At 36.9% G+C, this 25,120-nt stretch overlaps 2 protein-coding genes across 13 annotated transcripts in view; one reads left to right on the top strand and one right to left on the bottom strand.

Annotated features, from left to right (window-relative positions):
* SLC17A1 (solute carrier family 17 member 1) overlaps positions 1–25,120 on the top strand; it is a 66,388-nt gene that overhangs the window by 23,161 nt on the left and 18,107 nt on the right. For 5 of the 8 annotated variants that reach the window (XM_021098314.1, XM_021098311.1, XM_021098313.1 and 2 more), the window contains 8 exon segments: positions 1,996–2,229; positions 2,317–2,404; positions 4,245–4,331; positions 9,173–9,291; positions 9,393–9,554; positions 10,585–10,717; positions 10,820–10,967; positions 19,038–19,128. In XM_021098314.1, coding sequence (XP_020953973.1) covers positions 1,996–2,229; positions 2,317–2,404; positions 4,245–4,331; positions 9,173–9,291; positions 9,393–9,554; positions 10,585–10,717; positions 10,820–10,967; positions 19,038–19,128 — 1,062 coding nt within the window. 8 annotated transcript variants of the gene reach the window in all.
* The window catches only part of SLC17A4 (solute carrier family 17 member 4), a 55,417-nt gene continuing 50,469 nt past the window's right edge, over positions 20,173–25,120 (bottom strand). For all 5 annotated transcript variants that reach the window (XM_021098408.1, XM_021098409.1, XM_021098410.1 and 2 more), the window contains one exon: positions 20,173–21,344. In XM_021098408.1, coding sequence (XP_020954067.1) covers positions 21,239–21,344 — 106 coding nt within the window. In that variant the 3' untranslated portion in view covers positions 20,173–21,238. The remainder of the gene's footprint in view (positions 21,345–25,120) is intronic.

The raw sequence follows: 25,120 nt of genomic DNA, 5'->3' as shown, positions 1-25,120 counted from the left end.
GAAGAAATTCAGGATACAAATGAAACAGATTTTGTGCTCATGGATTGGAAAAAATCATATTGCTAAAATGTCCATACTACCCAAAGGAGTCTACATATTAAATGAAGTCTTTATCAAAATTCCAATTACATTTTTCACAGAAATAGAAAAAACAATTTGTGTGAAGCTACAAAAAACCCAGAATAGTCAAAGCAATAATGAGAAAGGAAAAGCTGAAGGCATCAATCTCCTTGATTTCAAATTATATTCCAAAGCTATAGTAATCAAAAAGTATAGTATTGACATAAACACACTCATCAATAATGAAACAGTGTAGATAGTTCAGAAATAAACTCATACTTATGCAGGCAATTAGTCTATGACAAAGGAGGCAAGAATATACTTTGATGAAGAGACAATCTCTTCAATAAATGCTGCTGGGGAAACTGGAAGGCTACAAGCAGAAGAATGAACTTGCATCCCTTTCTTATACACAAAAATTAACTCAAAATGAATCCAATATTTGAACATAAGACCTAGAAACATAAAATTCCTAGGAGAAAACATAAGTGTAAAACTCACTGAAATTAGTCTTGGCTATGACCCTTTGGATTTGACATCCAAATCAATGGCAACAAAAGCAAACTGAAGTGAGACTACATCAAACAAAAAAGCTTCTGCATGGCAAAGGAAACTATCAACAAAATGAAAAGGAAACTGATAAGGGGTTAATATCCAAAATATATGAAGAACTCTTACAATTATACAGCAAAAAAAAAAAAACCCTAAAAATTGAGTAGAGGATCTGAACAGATACTTTTCCAAAGAAGACATACAAACTGTCAGCAGGCACATGATAAGCTGCACAACATCATCAGGGAAATGTGAATCGAACCCATAAGGTAGTACTTCCTATCTGTCAGAATTTTATAAAAAAAAAAAAGACAAGAAATAATAAGTGTTGGCTAAGATGTGGAGAGAAGGGAATGCTTGTGTGGTGGTGGTGTAATGTAAATTATGAAATCACTATGGAAAAGAGTATGAAGTTTTTCAAAATTTTTTAAAAATTACCGTATGCTCCAGCAATTTCTACTTCTGGGTATTTTTCCAAAAGAAATAAAATACTAACTTGAAAAAAATCTTTACCTCCATGATCATTGCAGCATTATTTACAAGAGCCTAAGTGTCTATCAATGGATGAATGGATAAAGCAAAATGGTGTATATAGACAAAGGAATATTAATCATCAAATTATAGCATCTTCCCATTTGTGAACACGAATGGACCTTGAGGGCATTATGCTATGTGAAATAGATGAAGAAAAATACTTTACAATCTCATTTATGTGTGGAATAAAAAAAAAAAAAAAAAAAACAGCTCATAGTAACAGAGAGTAGGTTTGTAGTTGCCTGTAGCAGAGGGGGTAGGGAGCCATTTGGGCAAAATCGGTAATGGCAGTTAAATGGTGCAAACTTCCAGCTATAAAAATAAGTTATGGGAATGATATATGGTCACCAGCATATCATACTGTCAATAATACTGTACTGTAGAGTTGAAAGGTGGTAAAAGAGTAGATTTTAAAAGTTTTCATCACCAGAAAAATAATTTTGTAAGTATATGTAATGATCAATGTTATTTAGACTTTGATCATTTCAATGTATACAAATATTGAATCATTATGTTGTACTCCCAGAACTAATGTAATATGCCAATTATTACTAAAATTAAAAAAACAGGTATTAAATGTCTGTGGTGTAACATGTACTGGCAGAATAGATGCTACCTTTGACTGAAAGTACTTTTCATTGTAGTTGAAGATATCAATGATAAAATGTAGTTATACACAAAAAAATGGTGTTATAAAGGAACAAAGGATTCCCATTACAGAGGGCAGCTTTTTTACATGGGGTAAGGTGGAAGACCAGTTTTCCCACATTCCTGAGCATCATGGTAAATCATATGTAGAGTGGCTAGATGTATCTCCTGTTTTTTGTTTTGTTTTGTTTTGTTTTTTAGAACCCTGTGTATAATTGGAGCCCTGAAATCCAGGGGATCATACTAAGTTCCATTTTCTATGGTGTACTCATCAGCCAAATTCCTGCTGGATATTTATCTGGAATATACTCCTTAAAGAAAATGATTGGCTTTGCATTATTCTTCAGCTCTCTCTTTACCCTGCTCATCCCACCAGTAGCTGAACTTGGAGAAACTCTTGTCATTGTATGCCGAATAATCAAGGGACTATTCCAGGTATTAAGATAATGCAAAAACTAGAACCAAGAGTTTAAATTCCCAGAAAGTATCAGAGACAAAATGTTCTAATCATTCTTCTTTCAGGGGGTAACATTAACAGCTCAGCAAATAATATGGACCAAGTGGGCTCCTCCCTTGGAACAAGGCCGACTTACCTCTCTGAGTTTATCAGGTAATGACTTAAGGGCCTAGAATTGTCATTTCGTTGTAGCATATTCTGCCCTAAGAGCCATAGAAACATGTGTTTCGAACTGTCAAGAGTTTTGGAAACCATCCTCACTTTAAAGATATGAAAACTGTCTAGGATTGAGAAGAGGCTTCCTTATCTCAAACAACAGGGAAAAAAAAAAAAAAACAGTAATCTCTAGGTCCATCCACATTGCTGCAAATGGCATTACTTCATTCTTTTTTGTGGCTGAGTAATATTCCATTGTATATATATGTACCATATCTTCTTTATCCATTCCTCTGTCAGTGGACATTTAGGTTGCTTCCATGTCTTATCTATTGTAAATAGTGCTGCAATGGACACTGGGGTACATATATATATATATATATATATATATATATATATATTTTTTTTTTTTTTTTTTTTGTCTTTTTTGCCATTTCTTGGGCCACTCCCACAGCATATGGAGGTTCCCAGGCTAGGGGTTGAATCGGACCTGTAGCCGCCGGCCTATGCCAGAGCCACAGCAACATGGGATCTGAGCTGTGTCTGTGATCTACACCACAGCTCATGGCAATGCTGGATCCTTAACCCACTGAGCAAGGCCAGGGATTGGACCTGAAACCTCATGGTTCCTAGTCGGATTCGTTAACTACTGAGCCATGACAGGAACTCCTACATGTATATTTTTGAATTATGGTTTTCTCTGGATAGATGCCCAGGAATGGGATTGTTGGATCAAATGGTTGTTCTATTTTTAGTCTTTTAAGGAGCCTCCATACTGTTCTCTATTGTAGTTATACCAATTTACATTCCTGCCAACAACGCAGGAGGGTTCCCTTTCTCCACATCCTCTCCAGCTTTTATTCTTTATAGACTTTTTTTTTTTTTGGTCTTTTTGCCTTTTCTAGGGCCACACTCACGGCATATGGAGGTTCCCAGGCTAGGGGTCTAATTGGAGCTGTTGCTGCCGGTCTACGCCACAGCCACAGCAATGCAGTTCTTTATAGACTTTTTAATGATGGCCATTCTGACTGGTATGATACCTCATTGTAGTTGTGATTTGTAATGCTCTAATAATTAGCATTGATGAGCATCTTATCTTGTGCTTTTTGGCCCATCTGTATGTCGTCTTTGGAGAAATGTCTGTTTAGATCTTCTGACTATTTTTTGATTGGGTTGTGTGTTTTTTGACATTGAACTGCAAGAGCTATTTGTATAGTTTGGATATTAATCCCTTGTCAGCCACTTTCTTTGCAAATGTTTTCTCTCATTCATTTGCAACAGGAATGCACCTAGAGATTATCATACTAAGTGAAGTGAGTCAGAGAACAACAAATACCATATGATATCACTTATATGAGAAATCTAAAAAAATGATACAAACGAACCTATTCACAAAACAGAAACAGACTCACAGACTTAAAAAACATGCTATAGATACCAAAGGGGAAAAGTAGTGGGGCAGGATAAATTAGGAGTTTAGGACTAACTATACACTACTACATATAAAATAATCAGCAAAGACCTACTTCTTAGCACAGGGAACTCTACTCAATATTCTGTAATAACCTATATGGGAAGAGAATCTGAAAAAGAATGGATATATGTATAACTGAATCACTTTGATTAATACCTGAAACTAGCATAACATTGTAAATCAAGTATATTCCAATATAAAATAAAGATTAAATTTAAAAAGAGAAGATACTTTATTATTTTCTTCTCAGTATTAATGTTATAAAAATTTATTTCACTAGAAATTGTATACTCCTACCATGAGGCTACCTTATCTCTATTTGCCTGCATTCATTAGGGGGGGTTCTTTGTGCCTTCTTATTAGGTCTTCTCCTAGGACCCTGTGTCGTCATGCTTATGACTGGATTCATCTGTGACTCCCTAGGATGGCCCATGGTCTTTTATATTTTTGGTGAGTTTCTTTTTATTAAAATCCCAGTCATTATTCAAAATTTTTAAAAAATTAAAAATAAAAACCATCTGCAACTTATGTGAAATTAGCAGTATTAAAAATCATAAATCCCATTGAAGGAAAAAGCAGTCAATACTCATTAATTTCTTATTATAAGCAAGCATCATGCTCAGAATTATACATGAATTATTATATAACTTTCACAAATCTACAGCATCAATGCTACAGATCCATATTCCTTATATGAAATTCTTGGAGAAAGCGATGATCAGAATAAAGATAATATGAGTATATTATTTATACTATTTTGGAGCTCTATCTCATAATCAAACACATTAACTTCTGAGGTGAAACATGAAATTCTCATTTGGCTTTCAAATCCTAGTTTCAGGTTTGTGAATAAGGGACTATGGATGTTGACATTATGCTCATTTGATGGGTAAGGAAAATTACAGATGCTTCTTTCAGAAGGATCTATTTACAAAGTGATTAGTTGAAATGACAAATAAGATACGGCAGCATTACAGGGATAGAGCAGTAATCTGGAGCTAGCAAAATGGAAGCTAATGCCATCCCCAGGTCCAAAGGGACAAGCAAGGCAGTAGTTGGTGGAAAGTCACTAGGGGAGAGTCCTGTAGAGATGACTGCCTTGAGAGGACCCAGGACTTTTCATGAAAGGGCATATAGATGATGTGATGCTAAGAAGGTGATAACTAAAGGAAGAGACACCCTATTCTCACTCAACTTGCTTCCTCTCATCTCCTGTTCAGGCTTTCTGCTGCCCAAATCTTTTTGGAAAGCAGAGGACATGGGAGCTTGTTGATGTTCATTCAAGTCAGCCGTCTATGGCCAAAGCAGGGTAAAGAAGGGTGGGAGAGGAGTACCCGTCGTGGCGCAGTGGTCAACGAATCTGACTAGGAACCATGAGGTTGCGGGTTCGGTCCCTGCCCTTGCCCAGTGGGTTAAGGATCCGGTTGCCGTGAGCTGTGGTGTAGGTTGCAGATGCGGCTTGGATCCCGAGTTGCTATGGCTCTGGCGTAGGCCAGCAGCTACAGGTCCGATTCAACCCCTAGCCTGGGAACCTCCATATGCCGTGGGAGTGGCCCTAGAAATGGTAACAAGACAGGAAAAAAAAAAAAGGGCGGGAGAATGGCCCTAGAGGGACAAACAGAAGACCTCCAGTACACACAGCAAGCAGATCCATAAAGTCTTTTATCTCCACAATTTAATTTCTATTCATCATTGCATTAGCCATCAGTAGTAAGTGTCAGTACTGTGATACTACAAAAACTTTATCGGGAAAGGGGTTCTCTCTGTAGACAGCCCATTCTCTTCCCCATTCAGTCAAGTCTTCATCATAGGATAGAATTCTTGGTATCAAGATTATAGGTTCATCAGGGCCCATGACCCTTCTAATCATCATTCTAGAATTTTTGGCTCATATACCACCAAGACTTCTTCAGATTTGGCAGGAGTCTTCCCTGCATTCATTGAATTGAGACTTGGCCATGGGCGTGACAGGCAAAACTATTTGCAGAAAATGTAGATGGAGCATGATGAGGAAGGCAAGAATTTCCACAAAGAGCCATTCAAAACTCCTAGTAGTGTGGATCCAGGAAGGAACAGTCTCCAGACCAGTGATAAGGGATTTGTGACTAGTGGAATCTAAGAATTCTAAATTTAAACCTAACTCCCTAGATTGTTTTTTTCTTCTGGCTCCCTTCCAATTTTTCTCTTTTCTTTGATTTTCTGTAGTTAGAATATGATAACCACATATTAAGATGTAAATTTGAGGTGTGGGGGGGTCATTCATCCTGCTTGTGTTCTCTGAGCTTCTCCTATCTGTCATTATGTTTGGGAAATTCTTAGTAAGTATTGCTTGAAATATTCTGTTCTTTCTCGTCTCCTTCTGATGTTCCCATTACACATATGTTACACCATTGTAATTTTCCCACAATTCTTGGATATTCTGTTCTTTTTTATTTCTTTCTATTTGCAATTTGGGTTTGGAAATTTCTATGGACATTTCTGGAAGCTCAGTGATTTTTTTCTTTGATGACCATGTGTAGTCTTTTAATGAGCTCATGAAAGGCAGTCTTTGTTTCTGTTCATGTCTTTTGACTTCTAGCATATGCTTTTAATTCTTTATTAGAGTTTCCATCTCTCTATTTAACATTAATCATGTTCTTGTACATTGTCTGATTTTTCCATAAACATTTTAAGCATAGTGGTTTTAAATTCTTGATCTGATAATTCCAACATCTCTGCTATATCTGGTTCAGATGCTTGCTCTTTCTCTTCAATCTATGTTTTTATCTTTTAGTATGCCTCATGTTTTTTCTTGTTGAAAACTCAACAAGATGTGCTAGGTAAGAGGAACTGAGATAAATAGCCCTTTAGAGTGAGGTTTTATGTTTTTCTGGCTAGGGTTTAGGTTGTGCTTATTGTGTGCTGTAATTATAAGTTTCAGAACTACGCTTTCCTCTGAGGTCTTTAATTTTGCCTCTCCTGTTGTCTTTGAGTTTCTCTAGAGACTTCTCCAATAAGGTTTGAGACACTCACTTCTTCCAATTGTTTTCCACTAACTAACCTTTATGATATTGTGGTAAGTTGTGTATGTGGGGAGACAGTGTTCTATAGTCCTGTGACTAGGTCTCAGTGTTTTGGTGACTGTGCCCCTGAGCTTGACCTTTACAAGTCCTTCTCAGTTTTTTTCCCCTTAAGTGAGATAGGAAGAAGAGGCTGGAGTTGTGTATTGCCCTTCCCTTAAGTTGGTTAGGCTCTGGTAAAATAGTTTCCTTTTGAACAATTTTTGTTGAGAAAGGAATGTTCTAGATGTAATTCAAAATGGCTATTTTCCCCTTTCTCTCCAGGAAAAGTTAAGGGCTTTTCCTCCTATATACACTGTGAGAACCTGGTAGGACAGGAAACTCACAAAAGTGAGGGTCTGCATAGCACTAGGCCCCCTTCCCTCAGACTTGTGCACTCTCAAACTTGTTTACAGGAAGCCATCCACTGCTAGATTTTCCCACCCTAGTACTGACTGGTTCCAATGGAGTTTTCTGTTTCTGGGCTTCTGTTCTGAGAAGTTGTCATTCTCTATACCTGGCTGTCCATTACTCCAATTTGGGGAGCAGTGATGTGACCCGTGACCTCAAGTCTCTAATGGATCAAAGCAGAGTATTTTATTTTCAGATTGTTCAGCATTTTCCTTGTTGTGAAGTTGGGAGTGATGATTTCCAAACTCTTTATATACCTCTCAGATGTTAGACTTGGCTAAGTCTCCGTGTCTGTATCAAGTGGAAGTTCTTCAGTCCACGTTAGACCTGAACTCTAAGCTATACCCAACAATACCATCCTTTCCCTGGTTCCTTTGCCTCTGACACCATACACTGAACCTCAGTGATCAGACACTTCCTTTTCATCTCAGTCTGTTTGAGGTTCCTCTTCCTGCATTGAAGGTCATCCTTCTGACCATTGTTTTTCACTCTCTTTTGCAGACCTCTCCTTTTCTGCTTGCCATTAACGTCTCTCTTCCTTCAAAGTTTTCTCCAAGCTTCCCTTCTAGGGCTAGTTGCTGTTCCCAGACAATATGATCCATTCTTACATACCAGTTACCACTTACTCACTCTATGTCCTTGGTCAAGTAGGTAGACTTTTCTGAGCATCTGTTTTCTCATTTTGAAAAAGAGCTAATAGCATCAAATGAATTTTCTCTGAGTTGAATACAGTAATATATAGAAATATATGTATTGCATGTGTATTTACTAGGTATTTACTTCTATCCACTTACCTTTTGTCTTGGGTTTGGGATCTCAGGACACAGAACAAGATGAAAATTATATGTTGTCAAAACATTTTGTTAAATGTTGTCTTAAAGTGTCTTGTAGAAGTCTAACATCTTACAATGACTCTAGGTTTCCACATAGTCTGATCTCATTAGCTCTCAATCTCATTCATTTCCAACTTTACCTTTTCCCTGCCAAGGGATGCTGGCCTCATAACTCTGGACCATGGCACATACTGCTCCCTCTGCCTGGAGTGTCCATGACCACGTTCATGTCCTAGCCTTCCCTGAGCATGGTACTCCTTACTTCCTCTCCCCACAATTTCCTTTCATATCTCTTGCCATTGACAAATTCTACTTTTTATTTATTTACTTTTCATTATCTCTCTTTCTTATCCATTAGAAAGGAAAGTCTGTTAAGGCAGGGCTTTTTGTCTGTTTTATTCACTGCTATATTCCCAGTATCTAGAATGGTACATGGTACATAATGGGCATTTAACCAATATTTGTTAAATGAACAAGTGCACTTCTAGAACCCTACTTCCTATCCTAACAGAGGATTCCTTCCAATCAGGTAATTAATATAAAAAAAACCCAAAACAACAAATAATTTGGCAAACTCTTAGAGGACTTGGACAATTCCTAAGGCCTGGGCTATATCTTAGGAACGTGGCTAAGGCCTAGCTCTCAAAACTGGGTGATTAGCAAGCCTGGTGTGGGCTCAGCTGTGCCCTACTCTCAAATAGAACACCTTAGGAATCTGTGGAGTGAAGGCCTAAGAGCCAGGAGGCCCAGCTGTCCTGAGTGGAAAGAGAGAGAAACTAAGAGATCAGGAGAGGCCAAAGGGTTAGCCACCATTTCTATGAAATTCATTCTGTCGGGAGAGCCAGCTGTGGATATAGAGAAAACAATTAAAATGTGAACCTTGTTGCAAAGTTTCAAAAAAGAAAGAAGGGATCAAGGTTCTCCAACCAATAACAAAAAACATCAATTTGGCAAAAACATTCACTTCAGTCAGAAGCAATTCTAATTCTAACTTGCACTGCTCTGATAGGTGCTATGGGCTGTGTTTTAAGTCTTCTCTGGTTCATCCTGTATTATGAATACCCAAAGGATCACCCATTTATAAGCATCGGTGAGAAGGAATACATCACGTCCTCCCTCGACCAGCAGGTAGAGTGCGCATGCTCACTTTGGTATCCCCCAGATTCTGTGCCAAATGAAATGTGTTCCAGCTTGTCCACTGTGCTAAGTATTAATGGGTTCCTTTCCAGGACAGCTCAAATTCGCCATCTCTGCCCATCAAGGCTATGATTAAGTCTCCTCCACTCTGGGTCATTTCCCTCACTAATTTCGCTTTTTTCTGGACAAATAGCATCCTGAGTATGTATACACCAATGTTTATCAACTTCAGATTTCAAATTAACATAAGAGAGGTAAGTACACCTTTTGTTCATCACTTTGTGAAGGACTGCACCCACTTTTTTTTTCCTGTGACTCTAGCCCTTGTCCACCTCCATTCTGTTGAGCTGAAGTTCTTTATCTGGAGATTTCATTGTTTCCAATTATTATGTCAACATTTCCCAGAGCAAAAGGTGTGGACACAGTATCTAGCACTCCCACAAAAATAAACACTCACTCACGTTCCCACAGATTCCCTGTCTCCCATTCACTATATGATCACCCTTCTGTATTACTTAAAGCTCAACACCATTGTTCCCTACAGGGACTGAGAACCTTCCCTGAAAGTCAATTGGCCCAGGCTCTAGCACCCTTGCCAGCTCAAACCAATCCTCCCCCCCCACCCCACCCCCAGGGAAAGTAAAAGAGTCCTGGGTTGTGAACCCATGATTCAGGTCTTGTTCTGAAAGGGCTAGTACCTCACTGTTTATCTGACTTGGAAAATCACTGATGCCTGGAACCTTCCCCTGTATGATGCCATAATAACCAGAAAAGGCTCCTTTAAAAATGAAGTCTGATATTCCCACTTTGAGTCATTCTATGACATATTTCCAGTAACCCAACCTAGGGACCAGTGTTAACAGTGAGGCTGTGTAAGCTCTCTCTGATTCAGTTTTATCTTCCATGAGACCATGGATATGTTGCACGGATTAACAGCAACTGGTCCAGAAGAAGCATCATATACATGTTTTCAATGCTTAACATTTTCATCTCTAGCTTTTTCTCCAGGGACAGCATTTCTCATTCCCAACCCAGTTTTCCTATTTACCATCTGGTCCTTTCAGGGTCCCATGATACTAACAATAGAAAGCTAGACAGATTGTGATAACTGTTTCTGGCCTCAAAACTGTTTTTCTCTTTCTCTTGGGTAGTGTGTCCCCAGCAGTAATTCTGAGGTTGTATTGCTGATGGTTTCCTGTACGACAGTGTAAATTTTAGATAGTGAATTTCAGTGTAGGGATTACTCTACTTATACTCACTCTCACAATAACATTCCCTCCTCAGAATGGGCTGCTGTCTTCCCTTCCCCATTTGTTCGCCTGGATTTTTGCTGTCCTAGCAGGTCATATGGCAGATGTCTTCCTGTCCAAGAATATTCTCAGCCTACTCACCATCCGGAAACTCTTCACTTCTCTAGGTAAGGAACTACAAGAACATTCAAACACTTTGGGGTATCTCTCCTCCATCTTTGGGGAGTATAGAGGATGCACCTGACTCTGTTGTCTGAATCACTCTACAGGACTTCTTCTGCCTGCCATCTTCTGCCTAAGCCTGCTTTACCTGAGTTCCAGCTTCCATGCCACTATGATATTCCTGACACTTGCTAATGCAACAGGAAGCTTTACTATGGGTGGATTATTAATAAATGTTTTGGATATCGCTCCCAGGTGGGGTTTTAAAAATCTTTCTTTCTTGTATTCAAGTTCTCAAGGATGTTTTAAGATTTCAGCTATTTTGGAGTTGATGATTAGCAGGACAAAAGTTCTGAAGAAGCATCCATATAAGTCAGACATATAAACTTAAGTAATAATTATGTACCTAATGATATATGTAAATGTATGCAACTCATTTGTATTTGAAGAAGAATAACCGAATGATCAGGAGAACAAATCATAGAGTCAGACTATTGGGATTCATGAACATTTTCCTCAAGCAAATTATTTACTTCTGTATGCCAATTTCTCACCTATAAAATAGGAGAAATAAGAAAATGTTTACCTCATAAGAGGATTAAACAAGTTAATATAGTTAAGTACTAGAATAGTGCCTGGAACATAGCAAACATCTATAAGTGATAACTACTTCATTAATAATATTATTTTATGTGTTTATATATTATTACTCCTCATGAAATCCCATAAATTAGGAATATTTATTTTATAATTAGAGAACCTGAGGTTCGGATACTAAATTGTTAGCTTGAGATCTCATCACTGGCGTTGAATATTACCTAGGGTTTTTTTTTTTTTTTTCTTTTTTTGTCTTTTTGCCTTTTCTAGGGCCACTCCCACAGCATATGGAGGTTCCCAGGTAGTGATCTAATCGGAGCTGTAGCCACTGGCCTATGCCATAGCCACAGCAATGCAGGATCCAAGCCGCGTCTGCGACCTACACCACAGCTCACAGCAACACCAGATCCTTAACCCACTGAGCAAGGCCAGGGATCGAACCCGCAACCTCACGGTTCCTAGTCGGATTCATTAGCCACTGAGCCACGACAGGAACTCCTTACCTAGGATTTTAATCAGGTAATCTGTTTGGCAAAAAAATTTTCCTCTTTTTACTATGTTATATCTTCTGTTAGATATATTTATTGTGACTGAAGGAAGTAGTTCTGCCATTTGCACAACTCAGTGGGTGCTGTTCATATTGTACTTTATGGGGCCAGCACTCCCTAGAGAACATAGATCAATATGGAGAGAATTCTATGAAGTTTTTTAAAGTAGTGGCCCTGGGATAGAGAGGTAAAAATCAACCAAGAATAGTCCACTTTGTCACAATTTTGTAAAGAATCTTAACCCATCAGTTCTACACTAAGTGAGTGCTAGAGTAGTGAAGACATGCATCCATTTGATTTACTCAGTTGTGAGACACTCCTTAAAAATGCCTGCAGGAAGTTCCCATTGTGGCGCAGCAGAAATGAATCCAACTGGTAACTATGAGGTTGAAGATTTGATCCCTGACCTCATTCAGTGGGCTGGGGATCCATCACTGCTATGAGCTGTGGTGTAGGTTGCAGACATGGCTCGGATCCTGAGTTGCCATAGCCGTGGCATAGGCCGGCAGCTATAGCTCCAATTCAACCCCCTAGCCTGGGAACCTCCATGTGCCACAGGTATGGCTCTAAAATGTGCAAAAAAAAAGTGCCTACAGGCATTCTGATTATTTGGAATTATATAAAAACATAAAAAGATTATTTGATGTAGAATGCAAAATGCCAACTGATCCATACGCACTCTGAAAAGCAGATAAATTTTAAACTGTATATACAAACAGATAAAAGAAATATCTGTTTTTGTGACATTTGCTGAATATTATTTTTGTGTCTGTCAAGCCCCAGTCTGAGTGAGATAATATTACTAATATAGGGTGGGTGAGGAAAAAAAAGACCAGAGAAATGAATGTATGTAAAGTTGTATGATTAAGGATGACATAGAGGGAGAGTTTATACTTACATATGTCTGCCTCCAAAGCTTATTAGATATAGACAATGCCTCACTAGTGTTATTTGCCAGTGCCTAGCCAGCAATGACTTGGAAAACATAGAACTTGGCCTGAGTTGCATCATTCCACTGGGCCTAAATTGCATGTTAGCTGGGTGCAATTTGGAAAAATCTTAGTCTCTTAAGCTAGCTCATCCTCAATACTTAGGGCATATGTGTGTTATGATGCAACCATATTGATTTCTCTTGCTTAAACTTTTAATGGGTTAGGGATGACACTTACTCCTAATGTTCCTAATCATATACTTCCCTGAATTATTAAAGAGTTCTCTTAGAGGATAAATTGTTCTTTTAGGGGAATATGATATTTGCTATAACTGAGGAATAAGGCAAAGAATTAAATTTGAGCTGAAAGAAAGTAGCAAGAAAGAAGGTCTGGAAGGAAGAGGAGGGGACACATAGATGTGGTTCTGTGAGAATACTATTTGGGAAGTGAGACTGAGTGAGAGAAGATCTGGGAATGTAGTGACCCTCTCTTTGGGGGGTAGCAAGAGTAGAAAAGCACATAGGAGTCTAAAGATGTGTTAAGAAGGCACTGTCATTCCCTTGAATTTCTTAAAGGGAGGCTCCGAAAGTTTTTTTAAATTGCCTTCAATTATTTTTGACTGATGGATGGGTCATGCACCCTTGAATTTCCCTCCATGTGGGACTGAAGTATAGAGTTCAGATATCTGAATCTTATTTAGGTTCTACTAAATCATTATTACACCAAAATATACAATCAATAAAATTGAAAGTCTTAAAGTCTATTTCAGCAGCTATTTACACTTCCAAAATGCTTTTACCATGGGCCACTGCAACTGAAGAATAAGCAATTTTAGAGCTAATTGCTGTCCAAAAAATTGCCTGCATTAAAACAATCTCAGGGTTGTTTTCATTCCCCATGTCAAATACCTCACTGTCTGAGGTTTGGGTGGCGTGAGGGATGGAGCATAAGAAGCTCTCACCTTGCTACTCTCAGATCAATGAACTGTTTTGTACTATGGATGTGTAATTGATTTTCAGAGGAATTGTTATGGTTCTCAAGACTCTTGACACTGGGGATTTTTTTGTGTGTGTCTCTAAATATGGAATGAAGGCACCTCTTTCAGTAAAAAATAGGTAAATCCTTTCCCACCATCACAGCATGCTGAAGACTTCTGAATCTGAAAAGAGAAAGTAGTCATTAAAGGTGTTATAGTTACAGAATATATAATAGGATAAATAGAAAACCACACCTAGACTTTTTATAGCAAAACTGCTAAAAAAAAAAAAAAAAAAAAGTGCTTTCTTAAAGACAGCCGTATACAAAAGGTACATTACTCTCAAAGGAGCATCAGTAATACTGATAGGTGAATTCTCAACAGAAACTATGAAAGCTAAAAGGCCAATTCCTAACAGTGAAAAAAAGGGGAAAAAATCATTACTCCCTTGTTTTCCTTTAAGAATTAAAATAATATATGTAAACATTTCAGGCAAATTGTGAGAATACACCAGCAACTGACTCCCAATGAAATAATTATTAAATGAAAATTCTTCAGGAAGAAGTAAAAAAAAAAATCACAGATGAAGCATGGAGATATAGGAACAAGTAAAGAGAGATGGAGAGAAAAAAATATTACAGTAAATCTAATAATAACTGAATTCACAAAATAAAAACAGTAATACTCCATAGGGCATAAAAACATGTAAATTAAAATATATACATGTGTGTGTAACTGGGTCACCATGCTGTACAGTAGAAAAAAATTGTATTGGGGAAATAACTATTAAAATAATAATAATTTTTAAGTAAAAATTAAAATTTAAAAATGCACAACAATAAATAGCACAAAAGATGAAAGTATAAATGTCCTAAGGTGCTTTCATTAAGGAAATTTTTAAAATATTAATTTGTATTGGACTATAATAAGTCAAGGATACATGTTTTAATCTCCATGATAACTATTGAGGGATAATAAGAATGTAAAAGAAATGATATTTTAAAAACAATGAAAAAGAAATGAAGAATGAAGTTAAAAGGAACATAAAATAGATGGGGAAAATAGAATGGTGGTAATTTTAAGTCAAATGTATCAGAAAAACATGAAATATAAAAGATCTAAAGCTTCCAAATTGTAAATAAAAGCAAAACTAAAACATAATAGATTAAAAGTAATGAAAAAGGGGAAAATGTCATGGTTTAGAGGAAACAAATCTGACTAGCATCCACAAGGACTCAGCTTCCATCCCTGGCCTCAGGGGGTTAAGGATCTGGCATTTCTGTGGCAGAGACTGGCAGCTGCAGCTCCAATTTGATCCCTAGCCTGAGAACTTCCATATGCCACAGGTTTGGCCCTAAAAAGACAAAAACCATTGGGCACGGGGCGGGGGGAGTGGGTGAAGATCAGGCAATGTAGACTTTAAGGCAAGATAACATTATGAGAGATAAAAAAAGAGTATTTTATAATTAATTCACTAGATGATATTTCTAAGCACCTGACATTCTACAAACATAAAGCAAAATTTGAAAAAAATGGTTAAACTTCCACATAGGATTGAACAGCTTGTGCATGACATACATTCCAGCTGGGTAAAACTGGAAAAGTCCAGATAAAATACCATAAGTATTCACTAAAAAGCATCAGACAGCAGCAGAAACCATTAAGACCAAAGACATCAGAAGAAGTGAGCTGCCATTCTGGAAATTGGCAAAAGCTGATATTCCAGATTTGGCCCTGGTAGCAGATTATTGCTCTATACAGAGAAATTAGCCAAGCATTTGGCAGTTGCACAGGGCTAGAGTGACAGAACTGGAAATTAAGGGAACTTAAACACAAAATTAGTTTCTCTTCTTGAGATGTTTGTTGAGTTCTGAAGTTCAATAGGTAGGGGTGAAAAAAAATCTAAGCTAAAAATCAGTAAGAAACATGGCAGAATTTCCCATACAATCTACACTAAGGAATCAAAATCTACCAGGGCCTGGAGAGACATAGTTGAGTATACTGAGCTCTCTATTTAATTCCATGGAGGGCTATACCCAACGAATGAGGGTGGGGCAGGGTACCAGAGGTAAATGGAGTCTTCTCAAAATTGAAACCTAGCCTTGGGAGTTCCCGTCGTGGCGCAGTGATTAACGAATCCAACTAGGAACCACGAGGTTACGGGTTCGGTCCCTGCCCTTGCTCAGTGGGTTAAGGATTCAGCATTGCTGTGAGCTGTGGTGTAGGTTGCAGATGCAGCTCGGATCCCGCGTTGCTGTGGCTCTGGTGTAGGCCGTTGGCTACAGCTCTGATTGGACCCCTAGCCTGGGAACCTCCATATGCCGCGGGAGCAGCCCAAGAAATAGCAAAAAGACAAAAAATAATAATAATAAAGTGAAACCTAGCCTCATCTCAGTTAATTTCCTAATTAGGTTAAAGTGATCAGTTTCCTCCCCTCCAAATCTATAAGAGGAAAGAGTAAATCTTTTCTGTCAAAACTATAATATAGGCGTTCCCGTCGTGGTGCAGTGGTTGACGAATCCGACTAGGAACCATGAGATTGCGGGTTCGGTCCCTGCCCTTGCTCAGTGGGTTAAGGATCCGGCATTGCCATGAGCTGTGCTGTAGGTTGCAGACTCGGCTCGGATCCTGCATTGCTGTGGCTGTGGCGTAGGCTGGTGGCTACAGCTCAGATTTGACCCCTAGCTGGGGAACCTCCATATGCCGTGGGAGCGGCCCAAGAAACAGCAAAAAAAAAAAAAAAAAAGACAAAAAATAATATACATATATAATATATTCTAAAGTCTCTTTCTCTTTTCCCATGATGTCCAGCATTAAATAAAAATTACTAGGTATGCCAAAGGACAGGACCCTTTGATCAATGACCATAAAATGCAGTTAGAGTCCTACAACTGATACAGATATTAAACTTATCAGGAAAGAAGAACTTTGAAATACCTATGATTACTATGCCCAAGAAACCAGGGGGAAAACTGAAGAAAATAGTTGAAAAGATAAATTTGGAATCTATAAAAACAATCAAATGGAAAATATATGAAATGAAGATCTTGATAGGTTTAATGACAAATTAACCACAGAGAAGATAGATTGATAAACTAGAAAATATATCATTAACAAAATCCAAGTCAAAGCATATAGAAAATAGAAAATAAATAGCAGAAATGTGGAATTAAGTAAAAAGGCCAACAAATCTATACTTGAGTCTCAGAAGGAAAAGAGATAAAATGTGATATAAGCAATATTTTAACAGAAAACAGCCCCAAATGACTGAAAGGCAATGAAAGACATTCACACATGCACAAAGGTCTGAAATTAAATTATGATAAAATGTAAATTTAAAAAATAGATGTATATAGTTAGAATGCTGAAAACCAAAGATAAAGAGAAAAATCTTAAAAGGAGCTAGAGAGAAAAGATAGGCTAAATTTCAACTGGCAATAATAAGCCTGACATTGGACTTCTCAACAGAAACTATGAAAACCAGAAGATAATGAAATGAGCTCTATAAAATGCTGAAAAATAAACATCAACCTAGAATTTTATGCCTAGTGAAAATATTCTTCAAAAATCAAAGCAAAACCTTTTCAAACAGGCAAATAGAGAAATTGTCTTCAGCAGATCTTCACTAAAAGAAATATTAAAAGCAATTTTGAGTCAAAAAGAAATTATCCCTGATGAAACCTGAAAATGCCAGACAGACCGAGGAGAAATGGGGGTGGGGAGTGTGGAAAAATGCATGTAGAATTAAAAGACTTTGATATTTAAAAACAACAGAGATTATCTTGTGAGTTGAAATGCAGGAAGAAACAAAATATACTTAGGGATAAAAATACCAATAATGCAAAGAATAGGGAGATACCTAGAGTTTAAAATGTTCTTATATTCTGGCATTATAGAAAAAATAGTAAAATTACAATTCATAATACACTTAAGAGTACATGTTATAATATCAGTGCTGAAAAGAATAGTGAAATAATGTCATAGAAGGAAAATGAAATGAAAATGGATGAATCTAAATAAAAAGTGCCATGAGAAAGGGTAGATAAAATAGAAAATAGAGAGCAGATAAATATAACCACAAATATATCCGTAATTATGTTAAATTAATGTGGAGTAATATTCCAAGTAAAGTATAAAGATTGTCAAACTCATAAAAAGAAGTGCACCTCTATGCTACAAATAAAAGGCACACATTAAGCATGAGGATAGAGACAGGATGAAATAAAAGGATGAGAAAACAAATGCCAAACATGTATTAATCAAAAGAAACCTGGAATAACTATGTTAATATCAGATAAAATAGGCTTTAGTGCACAGAGCATTACTAGAAATAAAGAGTGATGCTTCATAACGGTAAAGAGAAAAATAACGGAATTCTACTTTTTTGGAACCAAATCATACAGCTCTAAATTATATTCATCATGAATTGAGAGAATTCAAAGAACTAGACAAATTTACAAAGAAGGAAGAGATTTTCACACACTTCTTTTGATAGCTTATATAAAAAAAGAGGTAGACAAAAAAAGTAAGGATATGGATGATTAAACAACAAAAATTAATAGACTTGACCTAATTGACATATGTAGAACACTGTACTCCCATTCTTTTCAGTTGCCCATGGGACAGTTTTCTGAAATTGACAATATGATGAATCATAAAGCAAGGTGCAATTAATTTTAAACGACTGAAATCGTTTGGAATATATTTTTCACCACAGTGAAGTTAAGGTTGCAATCAAAAGCAAAAGATAGATAACGCCCATTGCTTTGAAATTCATCTTTAAATTGAAGAAATCATATTTGAAATTTGAAAATACTTTAAATTACAATGAAATATGACATATCAAAGCATGTGGGATGCATTTAAAATCACTCCCAGAGAAATGTATAGCTTTACACATATGTAGTGAAAGGCAGTTAAGTCTTAAAATCAATAATCATGTTTGTATCTCAGGTAGGGAAAAAAGCAGCAAGTAAAACCCAAAGGAAGTAGATGGAAGAAATTATGACGATTAGAACAAAGAAAAAGTGTAAAACCAACAATATCAAAGTTGCTCCTTTGAAAACTGATAAAATTAATGAAATAAAGATCAAGAAAAATAAAGGGAAAATTATCAATATGGGTAATGAAGATGGGTGTATTGTGGTAAGTCTTAGCACAGAATAAAAAAGTAACAGAATGTTATAAACAACTTTACCAAAAAATCTGACAATTTAGATGAAATTGAAAAGTTTCAATTTATATCTGTGCATTGTCATTCATTTTTGTATAGATATTATGGATTTCTTAAAGGAGTTACAAATGTAATTGGACTAACAGGAGGATTAGTTTCTTCCACTCTGACTGGAATGATGCTTAGTCAGGTAAGGAACATCCAGACAAGGGTAATTATTTTTCTGGTATTAATTGCACAGGAAAAGAAGGTAACGCAGATAAAAACTGCAGAGGAAACATCAGCAAGAGGTGAGTTATGAGTTTGGGGGCCATATTATACTTGGCCAAACCAATCATTCCCTCCAAACTTACAGATGATACAATTTCTTTCTTGTTACATGTCATGTAGCTGTGCTGGTAACTCTTTAACCATTGGTTATAGGAACACATGTGGACCTCTGTGATTGTTAACAATGTATGGGGTCTTGATCAAAATAAGTCATTGACTGGGTGAATAGTAACATAAGTAACAAGATACAGTTTTGTCAAAAAGGAATGAAAAATTAGGAACAAGTAGAATTTTCAAATGACCAAAAAACAATTCTATGAAGGCTGATTTCTGTTTCTGCAGACAAAATTATCTGAAAATCTCCTCTTAAAAGTACCTGAAATGTGGGGAGTTCCCACTGTGGTGCAGGGGTTTATGAACCCGACTATATCCATGAGGTTACAGGTTCAATCCCTGGCCTCACCCTGTGGGTTAAGGATCCAGTGTTGCTGTGAGCTGTGGCATAGGTTATAGATGCAGCTCACATCCTGTGTTGCTGTGGTGTAGGCTGGCAGCTGCATCTCCAATTTGACCCTTAGCCTGAGAACTTTCGTATGCCACAAGTGTGGCAATAAAAACACAAAATGAATAAATAAATAAAACCCCTTAAAACATGGAGTTCCCTTGTAGCTTAGAGGGTTAAGGACCTGGTGTTGGTGGCATTGTCACTGCAGCAAGCAGCTCAGGTTGCTGTGTGGCATAGGTTCAGTCCATGGCCTGGGACCTTCCACATGCTGTGGGCATGGCAAAACAAAAAAACAAAACAAAAAAAAACCTGCCTTATCTGGTGCTGAAAGAAAATAACTGCTAGTCTAGAATTCTACAACCCATGAAAAGAAATCCATCATCAAAAATGAAATTTAAATTCATCCATTTCAAACAAAAATAGAAATTCATCAAAACTAGGCTAACACTGAAAGAAAAACTAAAGTTAGTTTTTTAGGGAGAAATTAAAATTATCCCAGATGGTAGATTGGAGATGCAAAAAGGAAAAGATGCAACAGAAATGACAAATATATGGATTATTCTTAAGAAATACTGTATAAATTGATAAGAAACCCTAGTTCACAAAGCTGCTTGCCTAGTGGAGGCAAAACCACTATAATCATCCAAGTAATATTTGAAAACATGTAAACATTTCTCAACCATCACATTTGTTCTGGCTTTTCTTCTTAAGTCATAACTTACCCACTAACCATTAATACTGTTTCATTATTATTTGTTAGATTAATTCATCTTTGGCCGGGATTTATTGTGGCCAGGATTGACTGATCTATTATGACTAGGTTTAGATACACCTGAATACACTTTCTCCAACACACTATATATGATTGGCTTTGCAATCTTTGCTAATATAATTTGATGAATTCTGTGCTCCAAGAATCTATGTTAAAAAATTTTTAAGTGCCTTATCAAATTTTAACAATTTCGTTAAATGCATGCCTGATGTCAAAAAAAAAAAAAAAAAAGTAAGGGGACATTTCAGAGGTTAAAAATGAAGGAAGAGCTTGATTCCAGAGAAGCAAATGACTGTTAAGCCACTGGATCCCTTGGGGAAATTGCCCATCCTGGGTGATCTATAGCTTTAGTTATATTGGACAGACAGAGGGTGAGAGATAATATCCCTAAACTGCTCATAAAAGAAGACTCTGAATGAAAATGCTGGCATAAATCTATAATCACTAAGGACTGAAACCTCACACTACTACCACAAACTTGAAGTAAAACCTACAGGCTGAGAAGAAGCCGTGTGCAGGCATTTCCTCCAAATGTTCCTTATCCCATGACTTTGGCCAAAGAAAGACAATTTGTACTCACCTTAGCCAAATTTCCCATAGAGAGAAGCCTTCCACCATCATGTGCTAGAACTTAGGGTATCAGAAAGTCTGGAAACATCACTATAACCATGGAAGCTCCCTGATCAAAGAGGTAACCTCACTAGAAGAGAACTCAGGAGACCAGGGTGTGTTTTCTTTCTCTGAGCTTGGAGTTCACTCAGACCTCCTGAGCTGACTTGCCCAAAAGATGGCAGGAAACATGCCTCCAGAACTGTCTGAGGTCTCTTCCCAGTGAGGAGACTTGTCCATCTCAGCCTTACTACAAAAGGAGAGGAAAAATTGAATTAAGACTCTTCCAAACATTTGATACAATAAACTAATCCTCTCAAGGGTTTGATGCTCAATCCAAACTCTACTGGATCCAAATGCCATAAGACAAGAATTGAATTTCAAATGGTCCACAGATGCCTAGTGGAAGCAAAGTTTTTTTCTATAGAAACTCATCCTAAATCCATACTCCAGAATTTACTAATGCATAAAGTTTCAGTAAATATGATTTCACAATCAGAAATCATAGAACTCCAGAAAATTTTGGAAAAAAGGCAAACCAAAATAATAAGTATTGATTTAATAAGAGTAAAAATAGAAATCAATTCCATAGTTAATAAAACAGTATAGGAGGTACACAAAATCTAAACCTGGAAACTGGAAAATATTAATAAGATAAACATTCTGGAGCAAGATAAAAGAGAGAAGGTTCAAATAAATAAAATGCAAAATGAGAAATTTTTTCAAAGACTATATAGATTAAAAGCTAAGGATATTAAGAACAACTCTATGCCAAAAACTTTGGAAAATTGGATGATCAAATGCATTTTTAAAATATATATCACTTGGAGTTCCCATCGTGGTGCAGTGGTTAACGAATCCGACTAGGAACCATGAGGTTGCAGGTTCAATCCCTGGCCTTGCTCAGTGGGTTAAGGATCCAGCCTTGCCGTGAGCTGTGGTGTGGGTTGCAGACACAGCTCGGATCCCCCATTGCTGTGGCTCTGGTGTAGGCCAGTGGTTATGGCTCCGATTAGATCCCTAGCCTGGGAACCTCTACATGCCTTGGGAGTGGCTCAAGTAAAGGCAAAAAGACAAAAATAAATAAAATAAAAATCACTTAACAAAATTTCTCAAAAAAAATAAAGACTATGAATAGATGAATAAAAATAGAAGAAATTGAAATAGGGGTCAAACATCTCCATATCTTCCAAAAGATTAACTCAGGCCTAGACTGGATTCCAGCTGTGTTTAAAGAAAATTTTCAATGAACAGATTATTCCTGTCTTATACTATTCATGCCAGAAGTTAAAAAAAAATTTTGAGGCTAGTATAATCTTGACTCTAGAACCAGATGATAACAATAAAAGAAAAAATTTTAGGCCTGTTTTACTTATGAAGTTATAAGCAAAAGTCCTAAAGAAATTATTAGTTAGCCAAAGCCAACAATATATGAAAAAAACAATGTATTATTACCAAGCATATTTTATCCCAGTAAAGGAAAGATGGTTTAATGTAAGAAAATTTCTGGTGTAATTCATCACATAAGGTGAATGGACAAAAAAAAAAAAAAAAAAAAAAAGATTACATCAATTGTTGCAGAACATTCCAATAGCTACGCATGATTTTAAAATAAAATTCCTATTAGCACCAAGAAAGGAATGGAAATTATTTAATTTGGAAGTTCTTATATACCAAAATACATAGTTATTCTTACACAATGAAGAAACATAAGGCATTTCCCTTAAGGTGACAAATGAAAAAAGGATGCTCACACCTACTCTACAGGCTCAAGCCTATTCTACTTATCTTTTTATTTCACTTTTTAATATTGTACTAGAGCTTCTGGATATTGTTCTAAAAAATAAGAGACTTAAGAATTAGGATAGGAGTTCCCATCATGGCTCAGTGGTTAACGAGTCTGGCTAGGAACCATGAGGTTGCGGGTTTGATCCCTGGCCTTGATCAGTGGGTTAAGGATCTGACGTTGCCGTGAGCTGTGGTGTAGGTTGCAGATGCAGCTTGGATCCCATGTTGCTGTGGCTCTGATGTAGGCTGGCAGCTACTGCTCTTATTAGACCCCTAATCTGGGAACCTGCATATGACACAGGAGCAGCCCAAGAAATGGCAAAAAGACAAAAAAAAAAAAAAAAAGATAAAATAAAGCTTCAATTTTTCAATGCTTCTATAATTATTTAAGAAAACCAACAAAACCAATACAATTTTAAAAATAGGAAAAGTAAACAATAATAATTTAGTAAGTTTACTGAAAAATGAAATTAATATATTTAAATCACAATACTTATGAACACTAGAAATAAATATAAATGCCATTCATTCTAGTAACAAATGTTGTAACTATTTTGGAATTAATGCAACAAAAAGATGTAAGATTATAATGGAGAAATTTTTAAATACTGACTTTATAAAATACTATTAATAATGCAACACATAGAGTTATAAATACAAACAAGATATAGCTAAAGTATAAGAAAAATAGTGTATCTAATCTTGGAAAGACTGAAGGAAATGAAAATGTTCTTTTATTTTTTTATTTTTTTTCATAATTTTTTTAATTTTCCCACTGTACAGCAAGGGGGTCAGGTTATCCTTACATGTATACATTACAATTACAGTTTTTCCCCCACCGTTTCTTCTGTTGCAACATGAGTATCTAGACATAGTTCTCAATGCTATTCAGCGGGATCTCCTTGTAAATCTATTCTAAGTTGTGTCTGATAAGCCCAAGCTCCCGATCCCTCCCACTCCCTCCCCCTCCCATCAGGCAACCACAAGTCTCTTCTCCAAGTCCATGATTTTCTTTTCTGAGGAGATGTTCATTTGTGCTGGATATTAGATTCCAGTTATAAGTGATATCATATGGTATTTGCCTTTGTCTTTCTGGCTCATTTCACTCAGGATGAGATTCTCTAGTTCCATCCATGTTGCTGCAAATGGCATGATGTCATCCTTTTTTATGGCTGAGTAGTATTCCATTGTGTATATATACCACTTCTTCCGAATCCAATCATCTGTCGATGGACATTTGGGTTGTTTCCATGTCCTGGCTATTGTGAATAGTGCTGCAATGAACACGCGGGTACACGTGTCTCTTTTAAGTAGAGCTTTGTCCGGATAGATGCCCAAGAGTGGGATTGCGGGGTCATATGGAAGTTCTATGTATAGATTTCTAAGGTATCTCCAAACTGTTCTCCATAGTGGCTGTACCAGTTTACATTCCCACCAACAGTGCAGGAGGGTTCCCTTTACTCCACAGCCCCTCCAGCACTTGTTATTTGTGGATTTATTAATGATGGCCATTCTGACTGGTGTGAGGTGGTATCTCATGGTAGTTTTGATTTGCATTTCTCTTATAATCAGCGATGTGGAGCATTTTTTCATGTGTTTGCTGGCCATCTGTGTATCTTCTTTGGAGAAATGTCTATTCAGGTCTTTTGCCCATTTTTCCATTGATTGATTGGCTTTTTTGCTGTTGGGTTGTATAAGTTGCTTATATATTCTAGAGATTAAGCCCTTGTCAGTTGCATCATTTGAAACTATTTTCTCCCATTCTGTAAGTTGTCTTTTTGTTTTCTTTTGGTTTCCTTTGCTGTGCAAAAGCTTGTCAGTTTGATGAGGTCCCATGGGTTTATTTTTGCTCTAATTTCTATTGCTTTGGGAGACTGCCCTGAGAAAATATTCATGATGTTGATGTCAGAGAGTGTTTTGCCTATGTTTTCTTCTAGGAGTTTGATGGTGTCCTGTCGTATATTTAAGTCTTTCAGCCATTTGGAGTTTATTTGTGTGCATGGTGTGAGGGTGTGTTCTAGTTTCATTGCTTTGCATGCAGCTGTCCAGGTTTCCCAGCAATGCTTGCTGAATAGACTTTCCTTTTCCCATTTTATGTTCTTGCCTCCCTTGTCAAAGATTAATTGACCATAGGTGTCAGGGTTAATTTCCGGATTCTCTATTCTGTTCCATTTGTCTGTCTGTCTGTTTTGATACCAGTACCACACTGTTTTGATGATTGTGGCTTTGTAGTATTTC

The sequence above is a fragment of the Sus scrofa genome, chromosome 7 (genome assembly GCF_000003025.6).
Source record: "Sus scrofa isolate TJ Tabasco breed Duroc chromosome 7, Sscrofa11.1, whole genome shotgun sequence".
NCBI lineage: Eukaryota > Metazoa > Chordata > Mammalia > Artiodactyla > Suidae > Sus > Sus scrofa.
The sequence above is the reverse complement of the archived record's forward strand: the minus strand, read 5'-3'. Positions and strand labels throughout refer to the sequence as shown.